This window comes from Mytilus galloprovincialis, chromosome 2 (genome assembly GCF_965363235.1).
Source record: "Mytilus galloprovincialis chromosome 2, xbMytGall1.hap1.1, whole genome shotgun sequence".
NCBI lineage: Eukaryota > Metazoa > Mollusca > Bivalvia > Mytilida > Mytilidae > Mytilus > Mytilus galloprovincialis.
In genome coordinates, this window is record NC_134839.1 from 104,059,995 (window position 1) to 104,083,900 (window position 23,906).

Genomic DNA, 23,906 nt, shown 5'->3' on the forward strand with positions numbered 1-23,906 from the left:
ATTTAAAATCGAAAATAAATACCAAAAAATAGTTTGTGTGTCTTTCAAAGCAAAAACACTATACATAATTAATAGCAGGATAAAGTCAATAACTGTTTAGTGTCTTTAAATATCAGCTGTTTTTGTACTCGACTCGAAACAGGAGTAAAAGCTCGATAAAGCTCGCATTACACATGTTTCTTACCCTCGTATAAATATAGCTGATATTTAAACACAATAAACTGTTATAGTCTAAGTAATCTCCTCCTCGCAGTATAAAGACGAGATCGGGTCCGAAGTTTTAGAATGCTAATTATCTCATAAAAACATCCAAATATTTGATAACTACTCGTAGTAACATATCTGTTTAAACCATGTTGGTGATATAGATCAGGAACAAAATAGAGCAATTTGATCAGATTAATTCAAAAAGAACAAAACATTTTAATCTAATTATATATTTATATCAATACGCTATAGTCAAGATTAAATGATTAAAAGTTATATTTGATAAACATTAGGATAATTCAGCTTGTGTCTGGTGTTGCGGACAGAAATAGCCTAAACTATGTCATGGCACAATTATATTTATTGGTTTATGTCAATTATGCATTGGTAACATTAAAGTATATACAGGATAAATAAATAAAAAGAAAGCACTTATATTATATGAAGTTCTACTTTACAGTCAAGTCTTTCGTCCTTCATAATTTTGAATATTATTTGTCCAGAAGTAGTGCGTTTTCATTTCACGTTTTCAGAATCAGGTTTGTGAATGGACTGAAAAAATGAAAATGTCCAGATTTTAAATAACTGTTAACCATGTGACATTTATCATATAAATTAGGTCATGAAGTTAACGTTTTTGTTGAATGCATTGCTGGCTCAAAAATAATTAGTTACAATGAAAGGATAAACGGTTTAAATAACCCGTTGTTAACGACTATACTATAATTATCCTGTTATTATTTGAGGTTTTGTTGATGTTTAAACTAATATTTCCTCTTTGGCACACAATTTGAATATGTCACAATACTTTTTTTATTTAATTTACTGGAATTTTCAATTTGCTTTCCTCTCCCCCAGTCAGGATCGAGCATAATGTCAAGGACAATGATCCCTTTGTCATTTTCAACATTGCTCATTAGTCCCAAATATTGTTTTTGTTAGGTATGAATTACCTGTTCATATAGTTAATGTATCACCGTACATAATAATCCTAAATAATTATAATAATAGACTATTTGAAAGACAAATATGATAAAGCAATAACAAGTGAAGAGCTTGACTGTATGAACAAAATTAATTTAGGCAAATTCATATAATTCACTGAAAAAGTAGGAACACTTTTTTTCATGAATTTCAAATTCAAGAACATATTCTGAGTATTTTCCTTCATATTAAGAAAGTATTTCACAGGGATATTTTATTGGAGTGAAGTAAAATTTTTACAAGCAATCTGAAAGTTGGCACATGTTGCAAATTTGAAACCTCCGGAAAAAATTAGCAGTAGCACATTATGCCCATTAGAACCCTGATATTTCTCATACTTTATGTTTTTTCAACTAATTGATTTTAGAGTTTATACCAAATTGTTGCAAAGAAATTAAAAGAATATTCCTCTCATAAACATAAATATTGTTATAAAAAAGTAAGATCACAAAAATACTGAACTCTGCGGAAAATTTAAAACGGAAATTCCCTTATCAAATAGCGAAATCAAAAGCTGAAATATGTCAAAAATGCATATGGATAACAACTGTCATATTCCTGGTTTGGTTCAGGCACTTTCTTATGTTGAAAACAAAACGATTGTTGTCAGATGTTGAAATCTTGTTTTATGATACGAAATTCTAAATGTTGACGGGCGGACAGACAACGATTGATAGAGATCACCATGGACAAGTGGTTGATTGTGATGTATCACAAAATATCAAATGGCGACGGGAAAGGTCATAAAAACTATTTTTTGTCCATATAATCCCAAGAATATGACGCTTTCAATGATTTTGCAATGACACATGTACGATATTGGATATTAATGTTTTATTAATATTATAATTAAATGTGTTGAACCGACTGCTTGCTGATTAAATTGACTTGAACGATAATTGCTATAACTATTCTTAATAAAGTAGTCATACTTTTGCATCACTTTATGCTAAAACTATAATTTACTACTGAAGTAACACGTTCAAAATATCATTTACCTTTTACAAACTTTGGGAATTTAATTTATGCATGTTTGATTTGAATTTATTTGCTCAACTTTAATTCAAAATCATATTATCTTCCCATCCATAACTAAGCATGCACTTTAAGTTTGATATGTTTTATATTATATTACATATACATTATATATCAAAACATGATTGAGATGTGAGGCATACACATCAGTATGACAGAAACCTAGCAACAAATGAAACAACTTGTGTTTGCAAAAAGGCTAATATCTATATTGTGTGTCAAATAACTGTCGACCGTCAGGCTTCCTAGTTATACAATCAAATGAATTACAAAATAAAGCGAAGCAAATGACTAGAATGATTAGATTGATTAAAGTTCAATTACGTATTGATTACTACTTTCGTAGCGTTCTGTGGTTTTTCATGGAGTTCGGTTGATTGACATTTACTTTGTTACGGGTTTTATCTTGGGGTTCTATGGGTCTATCTTTACTAAGTTCTGTGGTTTTATTTTTTTTTTAGTTCTATGGGTTTACCCTTTGTGCGTATTGTGGTTTAATCTTGGAATTCAACTTAACTACGTTCTTTGGTTTTATCGAGAAGCTCTGTTTGTTTACCTTTAATACGTTCTAAGGTTTTATCCTTGAGTTCTGTGGGTTTAACTATACTACGCTCTGTTCATCTTAGAGTTCTGTGAGTTTACATTTACTACGTTTTGTGGTTTCATCTTTACGTTGTGTGGTTCTTATCTTACGGTAGTTGGCACATGACATATGCAGTGAACTTTTTATAATGAGTGCCTTCGTCTTTAGAGACATATGTTTTTCAGACGGTATGTGAACGTCTAATTGACTTTATTTTTGTGCCGATTTTTTGCTATTTCATCAACGTATACCAACGCAAACATATTGGAAATCTAAATCCACACAGCGTGAAGAAAAATTACCTTCTAAGATAGTTTTATGTTCCATATATGTGACAAGTCTATTAAGCAAAAATAGAAGCGTTTAAAGTAAAACTGAGTACCTACTGATTTTGAAATACTTTCTCAAGGTAATATCACCTATCGAACTCCACTTATCTTTTGATACTAAGTAGCATATTTACCTGAAGATATCAGGATATTGGCATTTAGTAAAATCTTAACCGGAATTTGTGACACAATTAGAATTCGAAAATTTATAAAATATAAACAACATGTCGAAATATTTAGGCTTGAAATGAATATATTTTTGGATAAGTCAATGCAAGCACACGAGGTGTATAGTGTCTTATACGATTACAGGTTTGTAATATTTAACAACCATATTATATCAGTGTGTAAACACGTTAGTTATGAGCTTTGACAGTTAAGTAGTTAGAACATTTTTCTGAGTAAGTGTTAAAATATTTCAAACAAATATTCTTTACTGTGGTTAGCATTCATTAGTCGTCAGTATCTATAGATTAACAACTTGTGGTTATATTGATAATTTAGAATCTTCCTTGAAGGTGGCGCACAAATTCGCAGCTAAATAATTCGATTGATGTGTCATTTTTATACAAGAGTTATGTTCCTTTGAACTATGAGTCTATGTTCAATTTCATCAAGTCAATATGTTGATTGCCTACCTTAAATATGGTTATAATTTTATCTTATACATGTAGTTCTTTTTTATTGAATTCAAAATCGTTACAAAATCTGTAATGTACTAGATACTCGTATTTTTCATTAGTTTATCAAAGACATTTATGTATATCTATTATTTCTTTTATTTGTTTTGAAATATTTAAAACTAATATATACCAATATAAAAAATTATGTAGTTATCTTAAAAATATGTTTTTGTTATCTCGTGTTGATACGTCAAACATAAGCAAGGTCAAATCTGCCTTCATCATCACTATCATTTGTAGAGCGTTGAAACAAACTGCCCTAAATCACAGATCACAGGCACTCGCTTCAGAATAAAAATGTCCTTTATTATTCCTTAATATACCATTAAGATATATAGATGGAAATATCCCGAAACAAGTGACTATGTCACAGAAAAAGCATCTTCCAAGTATTCATGAAATTGCTCTCTATTAAAGCCATACCCTGGAAATTATTAAAAAACACATTTTTCCTACTTTTAATTTGAGGTACAATATGCCGGTGAAAAACATTAAAATACGCTGTTTCAAGTTGTGTTATGCATAAAAAAATGTCCAACAGCATTCGTCCTTCTACTCGTAAAGGCATTTGTTTCTAAGATCGATATGGTGTACACCATTATGCCAGAACTCAAATGAAGCAGAAAGCTGGTGTAACTTATCTAAAAAACAACTACAACTTTTCTGAGAACAGAACTAAATATCATTTTCTCATAATGATTGAGTTTTAGAAAATTTTTATCTTACTTTAATCACAGAGGGGGAAAGCAAACATTTTTTAATATAAGCCTAATTAACATTAAAACAATTTTCCAGTAACAAATAAAGTTACCTTATTGAAATATAAGGACTTTGTTAGCTAAATCTATTAATTTTATTAGATATTATGAATTTTTATGACAATAAAGAAAGATGCTATACTAAGTGTTGCTAACACGCATATCGATAAACGATCGTATTTCAACTTTACTACGATTAAAGCAATTTTTATTTTTATTTTTACATTGTTTACTGTGAACCTATTCAACAGTGTATCAGAGCATCATGATTCTGTCGTTCAATCACTTTAGTAACTAGGACGTTGATTACTTTACCCATTGTTCTGAAGTCCAAATATTTAAAAAAAAAAAAAAAAAAAAAAAAACAAATTCACGATGTTATATTGTAAAAGGGTAAAAGACTTATTGTAGCATGTGAATTGTTTGCATGTAATTATTTCGTTTAGTTTATAACCGGGAGCAAACAAAATTTGAGTCTCCTAACATACCGATTGTTGCTGATTTTATAACTAATCAACATACCAAAAAATGTTTTGCTCTACTTCATATTTTGTCAAAATCAGTATCGGAAATTACAACAACATCTACCACATGTACCAATAAACGAAATAAGTTGTATGTAAAACTTTTTAAGCATTTTGATTATTCTACAGATGATGAGACAACTGAGTTGATGTAATCAAATATGGGACTGAACAAGGTAGAAATATCTGAACTTTCGAGTGAACAAGTAAGTTTATTGTGACTTGTGTTATGTTTCTCAACATTAGTTTGACCAACTATTAGCTATAGCTGTGTTTTATATGAATTTGAACAGTTATGGTGTTATAATAGTTCATTAAGAACAAAACTTGACTTTTCTATTGTAATCCCGTGTGTGTTACAGTATAGCTTATAAATAAATGTACTCACTAAAAGAATAAAATGACATTATCAATTTATAGTTTGCTACATTTCCATATAACGGAAATTGTTACTTTTTGTCTAAAAGGGAATCTTGCATGTGAGTATATTTTATGTGTGACAAGCTCTCCATTAGGTGTGTTATACTTAAAAATCATCAGTTTAAAAACTAGGAAAAAAAGGTTATACTAATGTCTGTTCTATTTGCTGTACTATGAAGTTCGTCGAGTCATTACTGCAATGCACAGCAATATTGTTTCATTTCTGTACTATGATGTTTTGATATTCAATAATATTTGAAAAACATAAGAAAAGGAAACAAGATAAAAATTCAAAACAAAAGGAAAATGTCATCAACATAAAAAAAGCATTGTCGTAACCACTGAATAGTGTCCATCTGACAGGTTCCAATTCATTGCTTGATTTTTCCAACGATCCTTCTCCTCCCCTCACACACAAATCACGTTACAGTGAACATTTTGATCCCCACAATAAGCTCAATGATAAATTATCTGTTCAAATTCTTCATGTAAGGGTTTCTTTCGTAAATAGTTAAACAAAAAGTTGTGTTTTTTCTTGAAGGAGATAACCTGCAGTGTAAAGGTGTGGTGTAAAAGTGAATTGACTGCTCATGCTTTTCTACAAGACTCCTAAGAAATTTTCATTTTTTTCGTTAGTTTGTTCCGGATTGGAGATCATTTAACTCTTTTATTGGTTTTATAGCTTGAAATAGACCCGGTTTTTTTTAACTTCATGTTCTTTTATAGCTTCATCACAGTATAGGTTTTGTTTATTGGTAAATGCAATACGATGACCTGTAATTGTGACATACATTTTATTCCGTCTTAAAAAAAAAGTTTTCTCACAAGCAAACATAACAAATATGATCTTTTACAAATGCCCTTTTTTCTGCTTGATTGTTTTATAACTGTCTTTTGATATATACAAGGGTATATTTTTTAATTCAGTTATCACAAAAGTTGATTGAATGTGTAAGAAAGAAGGATATAAAAAATGCAGCAGCATTTATAGAAAATGGCGCCGACTCCAATTATGCTGATGAGGTAAACATTTAATATTTCCTTAATACAATAAACTTGTGAGAAAGTTGTTTATAGTTCTGTTACATTAACAAGTTAAGAAATCTATATAGACATAAAAACTCAACGTGACAATGATTCGGACTCAGCAGTCAAAACATGCATACAACAAAACTGACTAAAACAATTCAAGTAACGTAACTGATTAATCTAAGTATGGCGCGAAAAAAGGTAAATTTCCTCAATAGTTATCCCACGATGACGCGGTGTGTCAGTGTAAGATCATCCCGATGGCCGGAGTGGGATAACTATTTTACATCCCGGCTATTTTAGATAAGACGAAAAACCATTTACAATTCATAAAATCTAGTTTTGAACGCCACACAACCATTATAATATACTTTCTATATTACTATATGATGTATACCCCTTATGACCCCCGAACACGATGAGTAGATTTCAAACAATGTAAACTCGCCCCACTGGCCAATCGGCCCACACTTTATCGCCACTTTATAAAAAATCGCCCCACTCTTGTTTACCGACTCGCCCCACTTTTGAAAAAGTGTAGAATCAAATTGAACAATCAGTCTGACAACTCACTTATCAACGAAAAGGGTTTAAACCCCTCTGAATAAAGGTCTGCCAACTCGCCCCACTTATAAAAATATCATGCTTCCTTTAAGTATGTTAAATTACTGATAGGTCGTATCCAGTCGTCCTGGTGTAGTGGTATGTGTCTTGGCTTGATATGCTATAGGTCTTGAGTTCGAATCCCAGCATATACACTGGATTTTTTCTACGTAAATTCTGATAGATAGTCTTTTCCGTATAATTGATTATAAGTTTTATAGTGGATTTGACATTCCCGCCTAAATGTTATAGAACAAAGGAAAGCATGCATTACAAGGAAACTCAAACTGGGGTGATCTGGTAGGTACGATCCGGCTCAGATCACCCCTGTTAGAACAAAGGAGCTGGGATGTAACAAGTCAGGAGCCTCTGGCCTTTGTTTGTCTTGTATGATTGTTAATTTTAGTTTCTTGTGTATAATTCGGAGTTTAGTATGACGTCAATTATCACTGTACTAGTATACATATTTTTTGAACACCCATTGGTGGCCTTGGCCTGTTATCTGCTCTATGGTCGGGTTGTTGTCGATTTGACACATTCCTCATTTCATTTCTCAATTTTATACCGTTGTTTTCCCGATAGAATGGTTTTAAACTAGTAATGTTTGGGGCCCTTTATAGCTTGCTGTTCGGTGTGATCCAAGGCGTTGTGTTTAAGACCATACTTTGACATATAATGGTTTATTTTTATCAATTGTGACTTGGATAGAGAGTTGTCTCATTGGCACTCATACAACATCTTTTATATATCTTATAACTATATAAAGATTTGCTGATCTTACATTCAATACTTTTGTATATTACAATGAAGCAAGTTAATTGTATACAAAAAAAGATAAAACCATGTTTAATCAACCGTTTTCTACAAAAGGAAATGCATGTACAAAAAAAAAAAAAAAAAAAAAAAAATACTAAAACAAACCCAAACAGAATATCAGTTTTTAAAAAAGGTAACTAGACTATAAATTTACATAGTAATTGTTTAATTTCATATTCATAGAGTACATTATCGTATTGAATGACAATTATTTCCAAAACCTATCGCACATCAAACATTTACCCCTAATTATAAATGTAAAAGTGAAGGTATAATGTCCAATGTATACTAGTACAGATATCTGATAAGGACATTCTCAAACGCCATAAAACACAATGATTAGTTTTACAGAATGAACAAAGAGGATATATTTCTTGCGTTTATGAACGGTATATACATACAAACATTTCTGTTTTTTTTATCGGGATGATAAGGCTTTTGTGAAATCATAACCTGTTAACTTTTTATATCTATAATCAGTTTTGTTTTTTCTTTCATTTTACATTTGTTTTTATTTAGAAAAAGTTGAAAACTGTGCTAGGCTTCATTTTGTAATATTATGTTTTACTTACTTTACTTATCACAATGTTGGCATTTTAGTTTATTTTATTTGATTTATAATATTGCATGTTTTGGCCTTTTAAATTGTATTTGTTTTATTGTAAATACAATGTTTTAAAATCGTAAGTAGGGCTGGGTATAGATATTTGTTTTTAATTGTATTGTGTGCAGAACATGCATATTTACTGAAATATTGATATGGGACTCTTGAATAAAATAATCTTTGTCTTATCTTATTTATTTGTTAAAAATATATTCCAGTTCAAAATATTATTCAAGAGTTTAAACATTTCAGCAACGACGACCTCGAGTTCTTGTATGCAATTATGCATGCTATTGTCAATTATAATTTATTGCAGTTATATATTTTCCTTTTGAAAAATAGGTTTGGTCCTGTTCTGTTCTACACCTTTCTTTAACTATTTATTGCTTGTAAATGTAACAATTGTAGGAATTGTTATCAAAGTAGCCGTTATATACATATTTTACCCAATCAATATTTAATTGCAGGACTAGATTAGAAAGGTATAAGACTTCTATATGTCTCTTTGTAACTCACTGTTTTGCACAAACACTTCTGAAGCTTGCAATAAAACAATCCTTCTGGATTCTTATTTGTTGCTGTCCTCTTTCTAGACGTGTCATTTTTTATATTTTCGTTGTTTCTTTGCTGATATCTCACCAAATGCTTGTGAGTACGATATTTAATAAGTATTCAAGTTTTCTATTAAAAACTGACTGTTTTTATTTCAATTGTATGTAAATAAAGGCAACAGTAGTATACCGCTGTTGGAAATTCATAAATTGGTTGAGAAAACAAAAAATACAAATCCGGGATGCAAACTAAAACTGAGGGAAACGCATCAAACAAAAGAGAACTACGACACAACAGAAACACATCATTAAAATGTAACACACACAGAAACGAACTATAATATAACAATGGACATTTTCCTGACTTGGTACAGGACATTTTAAGAAAACAAATGGTGGGTGTAACCTGGTTTTGTGGCCTGTCAAACCTCCCGCTTTAATGACAATGTTAAATATAACATTAAAATGACAAAATTACATGACAGGACTACAATGCAAATAAATGGGAGAAAATATAGGACAGAGAAACACACGAATAATAGCTAACAAAAGGTACTAGGTTTAAAAATTAAAAAAAAAACGGACGCGCGCTTCGTTCACAAAGCCGTTTTTGTCAAAATTATGAAGGAAAAATACTGAACCCCAAAAATACCCGTACCTACATATTTGTAGATTTCCACGTGCCTCCTTAGTTTCTAGCAATACTATTCCGTCTCAAGCGAGTAGCATGATATGAAAAAATATCAAAAAAAAAAAATAAATCAAAAGAAAAATGCACAAAATTGCCAGAAAATATATATGTATACAACTTTTACCTAGGTTTCTTATTATAAAACAAAAAAAAAAAATCCACGAAATATTTCCACGTGTTACAGATGTAGATACTTTCAACAGTTTAAGATGAGATCAAGATTCGGCATTTTTCTGTAGGTTCTCATAATAAGATTTTGATGTTTTTTCCTATTTAACAGGCAGGGATCCCTTTTTGAGTTTATGATTATAAATATGGATGCATACCTGTTCCAAGCAAAAATTAATCTGTTCATCAATCGAAACCTTTAGAAAATTAAAAACAATCGGATACTTTCCACTGTGGAGTGGAGAACATTTACAAAGGCATGCGCACAACTTAATTCCTGAACAAATATAAAAAAAAAAATAAATAAACCAAGAAATCTACATTATATTGAGAATTAGTAAACAGTATGTAAGTAGTTAATAAAGTAGTTGATAAATGAACTTATTTTAATACCTCTTAATATGGTCGTTTATTGCCCTACTACTATATCTTGATTATGAAATTTTCCTTTGTGGAACTGATATCCGTAACTGCAATTATTATTATTTCATAACGGTAGTTTCGGACATTAGCTTTTAACCTAGCTGGTATTGGATGGTATACATGCATGAGAAGTGAGTTTAATAAACAGTGTTTGAGCTTTTGATTTTGCCATTTAACTGTGGACTTTCCTCTTTGAATTTGCCTCTGAGTTCAGTATATGTTGTGATTTTACTCTTCGTTACAGGCTGGGTGTACACCTTTACATTATGCTGCACTTGAAGGCTATGTTGACCTTGTAGTCCAAATGATTCAAAATGGTGGAAACGTTAGAAAAGTGGATATGGTAAGAATTTGCCTGATATAATAAACTCATCAGAGATACAAAAATTGAAATTTTCTATGTGCGCAAGACGCGCGTTTCGTCTACAAAGTACTCATCAGTGACGCTCGAATAAAAAAATATATAAAAAAGACAAAATAAAGTGCTAAGTCGAAGAGCATTGAGGACCACAATTTCCTAAACGTTTTGCCAAATACAGGTAAGGTAATCTATAATCTCTACCTGAGTTAGAATTGCCTTGGTTTTTCAAAAAAATCCTAGTTTTGTAAACATTAATATATAGTTTTGACCATATCAATGATAATTTATATCAAGTACTGACTACTTGACTGGTGATATCCTCGATGGAAAAACCTCCACCAGCAGTGGCATCGCCACAGTGGTAGTAAATAAACTCATCATAGAAACCAGGATTGAAAATTTGAATTTTCGCCAGACGCTCGTTTCGCCTACACAAGACTCATTAGTGACGCTCGAATCAAAAAAGATAAAAAGGCCAAATAAAAATGATACTTTGAATAAATATAGATTGAAATATTTAACACTCGGAACATCGGAACATGAAAATGTAAACATGTGGCAGTTTTGCTTGAATATGTAAATATAAAAAAGAAGATGTGGTATGATTGCCAATGAGACAACTATCCACAAAAGACCAAAATGACACAGACATTAACAACTGTAGGTCACCGTACGGCCTTCAACAATGAGCAAAGCCCATACCGCATAGTCTGCTATAAAGGGCCCGATAAGACAATGTAAAACAATCCAAACGAGAAAACTAACGGCCTTGTTTATGTAAAAAAAAATGAACGAAAAACAAATATGTAACACATAAACAAACGACAACCACTGAATTACAGGGACTTGGGACAGGCACATACATAAATAATGTGGCGGTGTTAAACATGTTAGCGGGATCCCAACCCTCCCCTAATTTTGGACAGTGGTATAACAGTACAACATAAGAACGAACTATAAAAATCAGTTGAAAAAGGCTTAACTCATCAGATGGACAAAAATACAAGTGGACATGGCCCGGTACTTATACATCCCGACACAAAAAGACACAATGAACAGATCTGAGAGTACTCGCAGTTATCTGACAGCTAGTTCAAAGCCACTAACAACTAATAAAAAAATAATGCAACTAAGACTAAACTATCAATCCGTAAACATCCAACACCCAATGGATTTAGTGTAAAGACGTCATAAACAGCCAGAGAAAAACATGACCTTGTGCAATACCAAGTTACAGGTATCGACAGATTGTAGATCCATGAATATGCATATGCATATAACATACTACTAATATTTAGTTAGCTTTTAATTTACTGATAACAAAATCAATATTTATACCAATAAAAACAATATTCAATGATCTTATTACAGTGTTGCATAGGTAACCTTTTAGAATAAGTTTATTTAAAGTAGAGACAAGTTTACATGGATCATTTCGAAATTTCCGGGCACGGTTAACAACATTTCCGTAAAAATGAGGATGTGCTATCCCGTTTGAAATAAGTTTTCTACAGGTACAACCAAACTTCAGAACCAAATCTTTATATCTATTGAAAAATTTAGTAAAGGTTTTAAGTAATTTATGGTAACGATATCCCTGGTTTAATAATTTACCAGTAATACATAGGTTGCGTTCGTTAAAATCAAAAAACGTCACAACAGACACGGGCATAGCGAACAAGTTGTGAAATATAAACACCGTAAGATGGTGCCAAAGGAACATCACCATCTAAAATGGAAAATTAACAATAGGGAACGAAAAGTCGTCTCTTTTGTCGTAAATTAGTGTGGAGTTTCCTGTTTAAAACCGAAATATCTAAATCCAGGAAAGGACAGTTATTACCGAATAAATTTGATTTATTTAAAGTAAGTTCCTTGGGGTAAATTTCCGCAGTATATTGAGAAAATTCTTGATTATATAACGAAAAAATATCATCAAGATAACGGTAAGTGTTGTTGAATTTATCAATTAAATGCAATTTCGACGGGTCTTTACTGAGTTTAGTCATGAACTGTGATTCGTAACAGTACAAAAACAAGTCTGCTATTAAAGGGGCACAATTAGTTGCGTTCGTTAAAATAAAAAAACGTCACAACAGGCACGGTCATAGCGAACAAGTTGTGAAATATAAACACCGTAAGATGGTGCCAAAGGAACCTACAACCTTTGTTGCCGAAACGTACATAAATATTATCAAGGAGAAAATTAACAGCTTTAATCATCTCATCACACCTCCAGTAAGTATATTTAGCATATTTATCTTTCTCATTAGAGAAGAAGGCTTTAAATGAATTGCAGCAAATATATCTCTACCAAACGACCATTTAATTAAATAGGAAAACTTTTGTTTAATAAGATAGTGTGGAAGTGTAGTGTAAGGAGTAGAAAAATCAAAACTATTAACAGAATCAAAAGGACCATCAAAAGCACGTAATTTATCTAAAACATCCAAAGAATTTTTTACACTCCAAAAATGGTTTATACCACTATGTTCATATATTTTATTACAATAGTTTATGATAATCTCTTTAATAGTAGTTAATGAACTAGTTAAAAGCACAGAAAGATTAGTTGTAGAACACTTACTAGAGGCAGAGATGAAACGATATTTAAATGGTTTTTTGTGTAGTTTAGGTAGCCAATACATAGTAGGGACCTTCAAATGTTCAGAAGAAGCCTTAAGCTTTGATGTGGTTGTGATATGCTTGTTTACTATATGACTCTCTGTAGAGCGGATGGACTTGAATGTAGATGAATTTAAAATTTCATTCTTAAGAACGTCCGTGTAGTATTTACGGCATACCACCACCACATTGTTGGCTGCTTTGTCGGCCGGTACAAACACAAACCGCTTTGAAAGTATTTGAAGTTTATTTCTTATTCTAAAAATGGGTGTATTATGTACTCTATTATTTACTTCTAAATTATTTTCCAAATGTGATATTCTCTTATCTACTACATTCATACATTTATTTAAATAAGAATCAAGAGATTTTTTATCAGATTTTTCCCGTTTACACCATTTTTTAAAAAAACGAGGAAAGAGCATCTTTGGTGACTTGACGACACTCTTTCCAATCTATTTTAGTTGGTGGACGATATTTTGGTCCTTTTTTCAAAAAGTTTTTAACTCTCTGTCCTGGACGATATTGAGGTCCCCTGAAATAACATGGCCATAGGGAACATATCTAAACTTCGACGATTCACAGTTTCAAGTTAAGGGAGTATTACTATCTATATTGACGTCTGATGTAACCGATGTATAATTAAAAATTAAACTTCTGCTGGGTTTTTTGTATGTGTATGAAATTATAGGTGGTTCTATATTATCAAAATAGGGAGGTATAAAGTTTTGAACGGTAGAGTCATTAAATATACTAGATAAGTTGATAAAATCAATACCTCTGCTAATATATTTAATTTTCAAAAAATGACCTTTATGATCTTCAGGTTTGTCGATACGCGGGAACAGCCTATGGTGTCAAAAAGCTGTAATCATACGAGAATATTCATACATTGGGCTGAAGAATGAGATGGTGTCACACTCTTTGAAAATATCGTCTAATTTACTAATGAGTATTTGACCCAGTTTACATAATAATTGATGCCTACCATTATTTTTAAATATAGATAGATTATCAAGTGTTGATAGTAAAATTCATTTTTAAAAAAATTGTATAACAACTGGAACAAACCAGGACATTACGGTTTCATTTTGCCTATTTGAGATTTTTTTATTATTAAAAATATTAAAATTTCAGATCAGAAATCCGACGACAAACCACTGTGACCATGAATTATCAGGTCATTTAATGAGGATAACAGTGTACTCTAGTAAACCAATCTGGTTACTTTCTGAGAGAGAAATTTTGCATTTTTTTGATATTTATCTTAAAACAACCAAAACTGTCTACTTTACACTTTTGAATTGTAGATGTTAAACACCAAAACAGAGGTATTCGAAATTTCAAATAAATAACATTTGCTGGTCCTAGGAAAGTTATAGAACTTGACAGAAGCGTTATGTTAGGAAATTAACATGCGCTGAAGTTCCAATTGATACACTGAAAATAGAAACTTCCTTTTAGAAATGTTAAAGATTTACAACCACATAAATCATTGCCTAGCGTGCAATTGGAATTGGGTTTTTAAAGTGACCGACTGATATTTTTTAGAATGGTGAAACTGCAATCCATAAAGCGGCACGTAAAGGAAACATTGAAGTTATAGTGGCGATAGTTGCACACGGAGGAGATATAGACATATTGAATATGGTGAGATACTGAAACAGGTAACTCTTTGTGAGTTACAATGTTTAAAATGATGATTCTTATACGAACAAGTTCCGTAGCAATCAATTTATGTATATATATATCCTTTTTGTGGAATTACTTTCATGACCATTGTATTTTATACGGCTACTTGAATTCACATACACATACAAACATGCAAATATTATTTCCAAAACAAAATTGAAAAAAAAGGTAGAAAAATGAGTTTAAGAGTCAAAAGGATTACAAGCCATTTTAAGAGTCAATTGACGCAATAACTGAAAAGAATAACATTGCAATGATCCTTACTGATTAAAAACCACTTTTACTGGATTGCGCACCATTTCAATCTTTCTTTTTTGAATTTGAGATTTCAAAGACTTACGAAAGTTATTTTGTAAATTCAAACATGTAAGTTAACAAGTGTGTTGAAGACCCATTGCATGACTTGGGTTGTTTTCTACCCTTGGTCGGGTTATTTTCTCAATTTTAAGTTTGAAGGTTCCTACACAAACTCCATACCAGCAAACAGAAGCAAACATATACCTTTGTTCAAATCTTTTCAAATTTCAAAACAATATGCTTTGACCATATTCTTCCTCATCTGATGAGAGCTTTCTTAATCACATTGACATTTTATGTGTTTTACTGGTATACCCTGCCGACATGGTAACTTGGAAAATTCTGGACATAAAAATCAGGATAAAAAGAAAGTAAAATCACAAAGTTACAGAACTCCGAGGAAAATAAAAAAACGGAAAGTACCTAAGCAAATGGCAAAATCAAATAATAGAACACATCAAATGAATGAATGGACAACTGTCATATTCCTGACTTGGTCCAGAAAAGACTCCGAATAAAGTGAAAATAGTTTGACCAACATAATTCAAATACTGGGAACATTAGTAGAATAATCTCTCGGAATCTGGTTGAAAAATTCATTACAGTGAGCATACATTCACTGCATTATTTTGTCTTTTGTAGTTGCCCTATAAAATATATATATCGGATCTTTTCATTGTTTCTGGCTGTAGAGGCTCTATAGGCTTGTTTTAACTCCGTTTTTCTACCATTTGTTATCTGTTATTTTTTCTTCTTCAATTAAACGTAATTTGAACTCGCTTCACTGCAACTTAACGTTACTATAAATCTTGCAAACAAGAAAAAATTGTACATGTTTCTGATCGACGTAACTAATTTCACATATTTGCTAATTCAGAACGTGTTTGCAACAAACGACCGGTATATATATGGGAACTTCCCATATTAAGCTCACCTTCATGCTAACTTCCTGTACTAATATTGAGCATACTTCATAAAGCAGTTTTCCATGAAGAATGAAAAAAAACCTTGAATAACCATTTCAATAGCATTAACGGTACCAATTCTCCTGCACCAGATGCGCATTTCGACAATACATGTCCCTTCAGTGATGCTCGTGGCCAAACTATTTGAAATCCAAAGCTTATATAAAAGATTATTCAAATTACATACCGCTATACATGTGCACTCATGCCAAATCATCTTATATCTATGTAAAGATTATCTCCTGAAATAATATAGTGTAGTGACTATAATGAACTCATCTATCTAATCGAGTTTGCTTAAAATGAATTAGCACATACAGTTTAGGTTTGCCTTAAATTTTGACTTACACGTTTAGAAATTGACAATAAGGATAAGTTGAGAAAAAAAAATTACGACCAAATCTTTATTTTATTGTCCTTGTCATTTAGGTTATCATGTTCTTGTGTTAAAGTACATATTTGGTGAGTCAATCGTTTCCCAACAGACTTTTACTTTTGTTTGTTCTTATTTTGTTTGTTAAATCCTTGTCACATTTTAGAGAGTGCTGAGTGCTCACAAACAATATACCGGTACATAGAAGAATATGTTTTATGGTCACCAATGACACGAACTACACACTTGAGCAAATGGCAAAAACAGACTTCTTCCGCAATTCTAAACAAATCATTGGGATATAAGTCATACTGCGTTCATGTTTATTATATTATAAATTATAAGCAATACATTATAACACATGCATAGTGTCTTTCAACAGCATGGTCAGAGTGGCCTTGAGCTTGCCGTAATCAGAAAGGATGCAAATGCAGTTCGACTGTTTTGTAAACTAGGAGCAGAAGCTGCTCTACAGGATTGGGTTTGGACAATGGGTGATACGAGCATGCTCGCTAAAAAGGAAAAATGGGTTTTAGATCTACTTGTTTTACAGAGCAGTAGGTACCCAGGATATAAGTATGGGTAAGCATTTTAAAAAGATGCATCATTCTATATGTTGCAAATTAACTTATACTGAATTGTTAACGACGAGCTGTTATGTAAATACTTTTCTTTTTGCATACTTTATTGTGTTTATCACATAATTTTCCAAATCCTTGCCGATACTATCACAAAGCGTTCATATGAATCGACGTTTTGACCTATGATATGGTGTCGACAAAGGATGAATTTAAAAGTGACTATGATCTGTAACCGTCTCAAAATGCTTTATCTTTATTGCAAAATTCGTGTAGCAAATTACATCAAGGCACTTCTAATCGAAATTTATTTTTTGAGTGAATGTTGTCTTCCGTTCATGTCGTTTTTGTAAAAATAATCTGTATATAACTTTCCTCTTCGCGTTTGTTATAACTACCTCATCATTAAGTTTGACATTCATACAAAATGATTGATTGATTGATTGTTGTTGTTTTAACCCCACTTTTAAGCGCCACTTCTGGACTTTTTCATGGCGGAAGAAGCCGGAGTGCTTTGCTCGGAGAAAACTAAAAATGAAATGAAAATCCAAAGGTATATATTGACCATGGACATATTACACATCATTAGCTGGGCCAGATCTGTAAATTACTTTTAATAATAAAAAAAAAGAGTTAAAATGCTTGATCAAGAGAAAAAAAGTTCTGTAGCTTACCGCAAAATTCATTGACGAAAACTTATGACCGTATATTTAATTCATAAAACATCTTAAATTTTAAAAATCCTTCTTATTTTACTAATCAATATGAAAATAAATGAAGTAATTTTCTTTTTTCTTTTAGTGCAATATCTTTCAAAGTATTACAAGTTCAACCAGGAACAGACGATATCAAAATAGGATCTCTTGGAATATCGATGCAACCATACAATATTTTGAACAGTTTTTACTTATATTGTGGTAAAATGCATCCAGAATATTCAAACGCGCGTGATCTTTTGCAACAGCATGAAAGTTTGTTTAGTGACGTTGTGGAACTGATTGTTTGGGGTAAAAAGCCTAATTCTCTAAAATTACAGATCACAGTACCTGGTATCCCGAGTTGCAGCGAGCGCTTGTCGTTGTTTTCTATGGACGGTTCGGTAAATGGGACTATTGATGGATTCGACAAAATTGAAACTGATGACCCAGACGTCTCAAATGTAAGTTAGCTTTGTCTATTTATCTAACAATGTAATTTTTCTATCTATATTAAACAAGCAAAGATTTGAAATTTGTCGATAGAAATTCCATTTATTATTGCATTTTTAAAACAATGTCCAGATGTTAAAACTTTCATAGCAGCAAAATGTTTCCTTTTTGAAAGGCTATGGACTGTTTATAATAGTATATACAATTATCTGACCTCCAAATCATCAAGCATTATTTACATTCCAGTACACAAATGTATCTCTTACAATTACCTTTGGAAAGAAAGACACAGTAATGTTTGCCATAATCACAACAGAAGTACCAGAAACATTCACGGTAACAGATGATGCTGTGTGTATACAACCTGTAATGGAACCAGATGCAAAGATAGATATACCTCAAGGAACATTTGAAGGTCTTGGTCATTTACAAGTTAATGTAAGGAAAAAATCCACTGTAATGTTCATATCATTTAAATATCCGGGGTTTAACCCTTTATAAGAGCACTCTGATTCACCGTTTCGTGTCATTTTATCAATTAAGGCTGCCTAAAAAAGTGATTGTATCTGATTTGTACCAAATTAAAAAAAAAATAAAAAAAACATTACACAATTTTTCCAAATGAGTCAAAAGTAAAACTAAATCTAATAAAAATATTGATTAAATAAGCATGTTGAAAAGTTTCGAAACACCAAATCTAATAAGGATATTTATTAAATAAGCATGTTAAAAAGTTTCGTGAAATCAATTTGGTTTATGGAAGCAAAAGACTAAACTAAGACAAATCTTTATTAAAATTGGATGAACATAATTTCCTTTTTATAAGAATATTTAAAACTAGGTTTCAGAAACCAAAGCTTTGATTATTGATGAAAAAGATGTAGACGAACCACTACTGATTACCAATGTATTGGATTTAACAATGTCAGATGGTAAACAGCCCAAGAAAACTGTCAAAATGCAAATGCCAGTGCACACTCAGACCGATACAGATGTTATCATCCTTGGCTGTCATAAGGAATACCCAGAGGAGGATGATGACTGGGAAATTATAGAAACAGATAACCAAAAGAAATTTGTGGCATTCGACGTCAACCATTTTTCTTTGTAAGATTTTATTTTAATTTTGCAATCATGTCGTCCTTAGTTTATATTATCTGATATGTACTGTACAGAAGCTCTAAAGCTTTAAAAGGCTGTGGTATGAAAAAATTTAACACAATTGAGAAAAAAGCAGCGGCTTGATGCATTGTAAAAGAATATAAAAAAAACAATGACATACAGCTACTAACAACAATTTCTGAAGTACAGACTCCTCACTTGGGACAGACACGTTTAAAATGACGCGCGTCTCGTCTACATAAAACTCATGAAATGCACCAGATCACAACCATCAAAACAAACTATCAAAATCAGTTCCATAGGGTCTGCCAAGTAAGTTAGATTAGTGCGAATCGCAACAGAAAAACAATCAAATAGACAAAACACTAAGTACCGATATGAGAGTACGTGTAGTGAATTAAATTCAAAGGAAACAGTAGTTTATCGGTATTCGAAAACAGATATATCTATATATATCAAGGTTTAAATCAAAACCTCATTCAATCGCATGCTTTCTAATGGGAGAGAGACCAGGTCTTTCACAGGGCAAAAAGTGAAATATCAAAAATACTGAAATCCGAGAAAATTAGAAACAGAGGGCCCATAATCAAGCGTCTCCTTCTATGTATGCATATCCTTCCATACTTAGATATAATGTCACAATTTGGAATAGATCACAGTCGGTATATTAAAGACAGTTAACAGCCTATTCAAATAAGAAATAAGCTATATTTTCAAGAGCATATTACTAAAATTTGTTCTCAGATTTACTTTATGACTAGTATTCTAAGAAAAAGTAGAAATATTGTCAACAACACAAATAACGTTTTTGTGGCACCATTTAGTTTTGACGACTTTCTTTGTCATTAAAACGTTGTAATTTTAATTGGTTTTAGTTATGTTGCCGGCTCTAGAAGATATTCGGAGAAAGCGGTCAAATTGGCCACTCAAGCAATTAAGAAAGAGCGCAAGATTGAATTGTTTGCAATGGTTAAGTTTGAAACAGACAGAGTTTTCACCCTGATTATTGAATGCATTCTGAAGACATCGGGCAGGAAACGACGTAAACAATGGAAAGCAAAAGGATTTGAAACTCAGTCCGTGGAATACTTCGATTGTATTGTACCGGTGTACCAACAGTTTAAGGTACTGTGATATCTAGAAGTCGGATTAATATGGGAAGATTATGCTTGTACTCAAATATTAGTGGTTTCGTTATACTTTTTGAAATGGGTTATTGATTTCTTGTTGCCATTTGGTAATATTTGTAGACTTTCATGCATCAAATTTCCTTATCGTTGCTATTATATATTAACTTGTTTAATATTGACTGGTCAATATCGTAAAATATATGACAAGAACTATGCTACTATGTTTTGAAAGCTCATTTTGTGATTTCGACTTGAAGATAAGAAGTAATACTAATTATATTACAGTCATCGCTCATTTATCTCTATTATTTTGTATCTTCTTTAAGATAGTCGCACCATTATTCTCACAATTTTAATCCTTTATTGGTTAACTCAAAAGTTACTACTGCTTTCAGAATTCATCAATATTGTGTTATCATAGAAAGAAAAATATTCGACTTTTGCAAGTTTCATTGGAATATAAAACAAATCTCGAATCAAATGTGTTTACTCTTGGGGATAAATTTATTAAACTATGGGTAGCATTAATCGATATAGCATGGCTTTTGCAATTATGTACACATATAAGAATTTATACTGGTGATGTTTTACGCAATAATTAAGCAGAAACTAACATAAAAGAATAAAGAAAATTTTGAAAAATTAAAATGTCACATTTTCTCATTTATTACAAGATGAAAAGCAATGTGACTTATAATAAACAACTAGTAGGAAAATGAAGTCCTTTGACGTCATACACGCGAAATTGCTTCTTTAAAATTGTATTACGATGATGACTGCTGTATCCATATTTTGACTATTTTATTTATTATGTCTGTTTAGTTTACATCATTGTAAAGATAATGGAATTTGATGAGACTGTCGTACAAAGTGAGGGGTGTAGCGCTATTAAACCAAGTTTAATCCACCATTTTCTACGTTTGAAAATGCCTGTACCAAGTCAGGTATATGACAGTTGTTGTCCATTCGTTTTTTATGTGTTTTGTCATTTGATTTTGCCATGTGATTAGGCACTTGCCTATTTGAGTTCAGTAATTTTGTGATTCTACTTTTCAATTTAAAAGGCTTTTTCCTTATTCAGAATTTACAGTCTGATTTAGACTAACAGTTTCAAAAAACCGATATTTGTTTTCAATTGAATAGATCTTTATGCGAAATATATCATATTTGCTTTTGAGACAAAGAGACCATTCCAAAACGATTATGTACACGGATTTTTCTCTTAGGGGGGATAACTTCGAGTCCAGATTTTGGTTTGAACGAAGTTTATTCTTTTACTTTTTCTAGATAACGTTCTCAGGAGATCTGCCTATTCAAGAAGGAACAGAAGGTGACAAAATTATTATATTTAATCCAAACAAAAAGAAAAACCACAGGACTTTCAACTTAATTGATCATTACAAACTGCCTACTGGTGAGGTAACATTTGATTCACACAAACTGCCTAGTGGTGATGTCAGAATCGACAAAATTATCGAAGTGGACACAAAGTCAAACGAGAAAGTAGACCCGAATAAAGTGCCTGAAGTAACACCAAAATCTGGTATTTGTAGTTGTTGTCCATGGTCAAAGACCACTGCAATTAAAAATGAATTAGTAGAGGAGGAACAAAAGCCGCAGACTGAATATCTAACAACGTTACCAATTGCTGTCAAAATAACTGAAGTAGAAAGTGAGTTAAATTATTAAATTACTAACACGTATAAATAATGTGAACCATGTGACTGTTTTTAGCTGTTGCGTGGTTTGCATTTACGTAGTCCAATTGCTTTCAAGTCGTCTTTCGGTTTTTATCAAATACCCAGTTATTTGCAAAAACGATATTCAGAAATCTTTTTGAAAGTTTAAAATGAATCAAAACGATTTCTTTTTTTGTGTGTTTTTTTTTTTGCATTTGTGTCTATATGAACTACCACTTATGAAAATAGTAATATAAAGGTTTTACCTCACGACTTTGGACAATTGACGTCGCTGTGTATTTATACATCCCACACAGATAAGCCAGCATCCCTTGTGACTTCTCAAATAAAGCTTATAAAACTGAAAACGTTTCTCATTTTCCTATGCAATTTAGTTTTCAAACATGTGTAAACCAAGAATATGACAGTTTTACGAATAAATGTTTATTGAATATTTATTTTTTTACGTTCATGATTTTGTACAACTAAAAATAAATGGTAGTATCTTGTGAAGCAGGATTACAATGAATATTAATTGTATAGTTGCAAGTGTATACTATTCTGAACTATTGACTATATTTTAGTTCCAGAGGAACTGTTAAGAGAGACGAAACTTGATCCAAATGACCCTGAATGTAAGTGGTAGATACATAATCCAAATTAAACTTCCTCTGTTAACACAATTACAGCAATATTTATGAGCAATATTTCCATTCGAAGAAAGGATAAACGAACCTATGAAAGTTAAAACACAAAATTACACTACACAGCATGCTGTCTCAAGTTAAGGCTTGCATTATTTGCCAGATTCAGGTAATAAATTTCGACAGCAATCATGATGTTTGAATTCAAAAGTTTCAATGACACCGAATTCAGTTCATTCGAGAAGAGTTACCGATCGAGGGGTTTGAATGTTCTGTCAAAGCCTCTTTTTTTAAAAAAGATTTTAGCCCTGAAACGTTTGCATTTTACTGGTATGTGTCTGTTTCGAAACTTGACTTTTTTTGTAGTTTGGTATCAGATTTATTATTTTATATCTAAGTTAAATTCATGTTACTTTACTGTTTACCTCATTTTTCACTGCATACCATTGTCATTCTGTTTGTTCTCAATCTTACAAAAAATAAATTTTGGTTTTAAGTAATCAAATGATATATAACTTCTCAGTGCTAATTATAAAGCGTTGTTTCATCATTAACAATCTTAATTTGAGCTAATTCCATAATAAATGACAGGTAATTAGACACTATTTACATATCAAGAAGAAATGATGCCATCATATAAAAAAGAAGATGTGCTATGATTGCCAATGAGACAACTATCCACAAAAGACCAAAATGGCACAGACATAAACAACTATAGGTCACCGTACCATCATGGTGGTTATTGCTTTGATTAAACAATTTAGTAAAAACAGAGTTATTTACTTTTACATTCATGAAGTCTGAATTTCACAAATCCCCTTCCTTGACGTGGTATTTTATGTCTTTTTAATTACACCAAATATCAAAAGAAATGGGCATGATAT

At 31.6% G+C, this 23,906-nt stretch overlaps 1 protein-coding gene across 4 annotated transcripts in view; it reads left to right on the plus strand.

The window, feature by feature from the left end:
* Positions 1–23,906, plus strand: part of LOC143065211 (uncharacterized) — a 48,291-nt gene that overhangs the window by 21,930 nt on the left and 2,455 nt on the right. For 3 of the 4 annotated variants that reach the window (XM_076238639.1, XM_076238641.1, XM_076238640.1), the window contains 11 exons: positions 5,233–5,309; positions 6,451–6,546; positions 10,653–10,751; positions 14,946–15,044; positions 17,104–17,303; positions 18,101–18,458; positions 18,694–18,885; positions 19,289–19,554; positions 20,445–20,694; positions 21,987–22,371; positions 22,963–23,013. In XM_076238639.1, coding sequence (XP_076094754.1) covers positions 5,265–5,309; positions 6,451–6,546; positions 10,653–10,751; positions 14,946–15,044; positions 17,104–17,303; positions 18,101–18,458; positions 18,694–18,885; positions 19,289–19,554; positions 20,445–20,694; positions 21,987–22,371; positions 22,963–23,013 — 2,041 coding nt within the window. In that variant the 5' untranslated portion in view covers positions 5,233–5,264. Of the gene's footprint in view, positions 1–3,337; positions 3,451–5,232; positions 5,310–6,450; positions 6,547–10,652; positions 10,752–14,945; positions 15,045–17,103; positions 17,304–18,100; positions 18,459–18,693; positions 18,886–19,288; positions 19,555–20,444; positions 20,695–21,986; positions 22,372–22,962; positions 23,014–23,906 lie in introns of those variants that run through there. The other variant, XM_076238642.1, reaches the window with a different exon arrangement.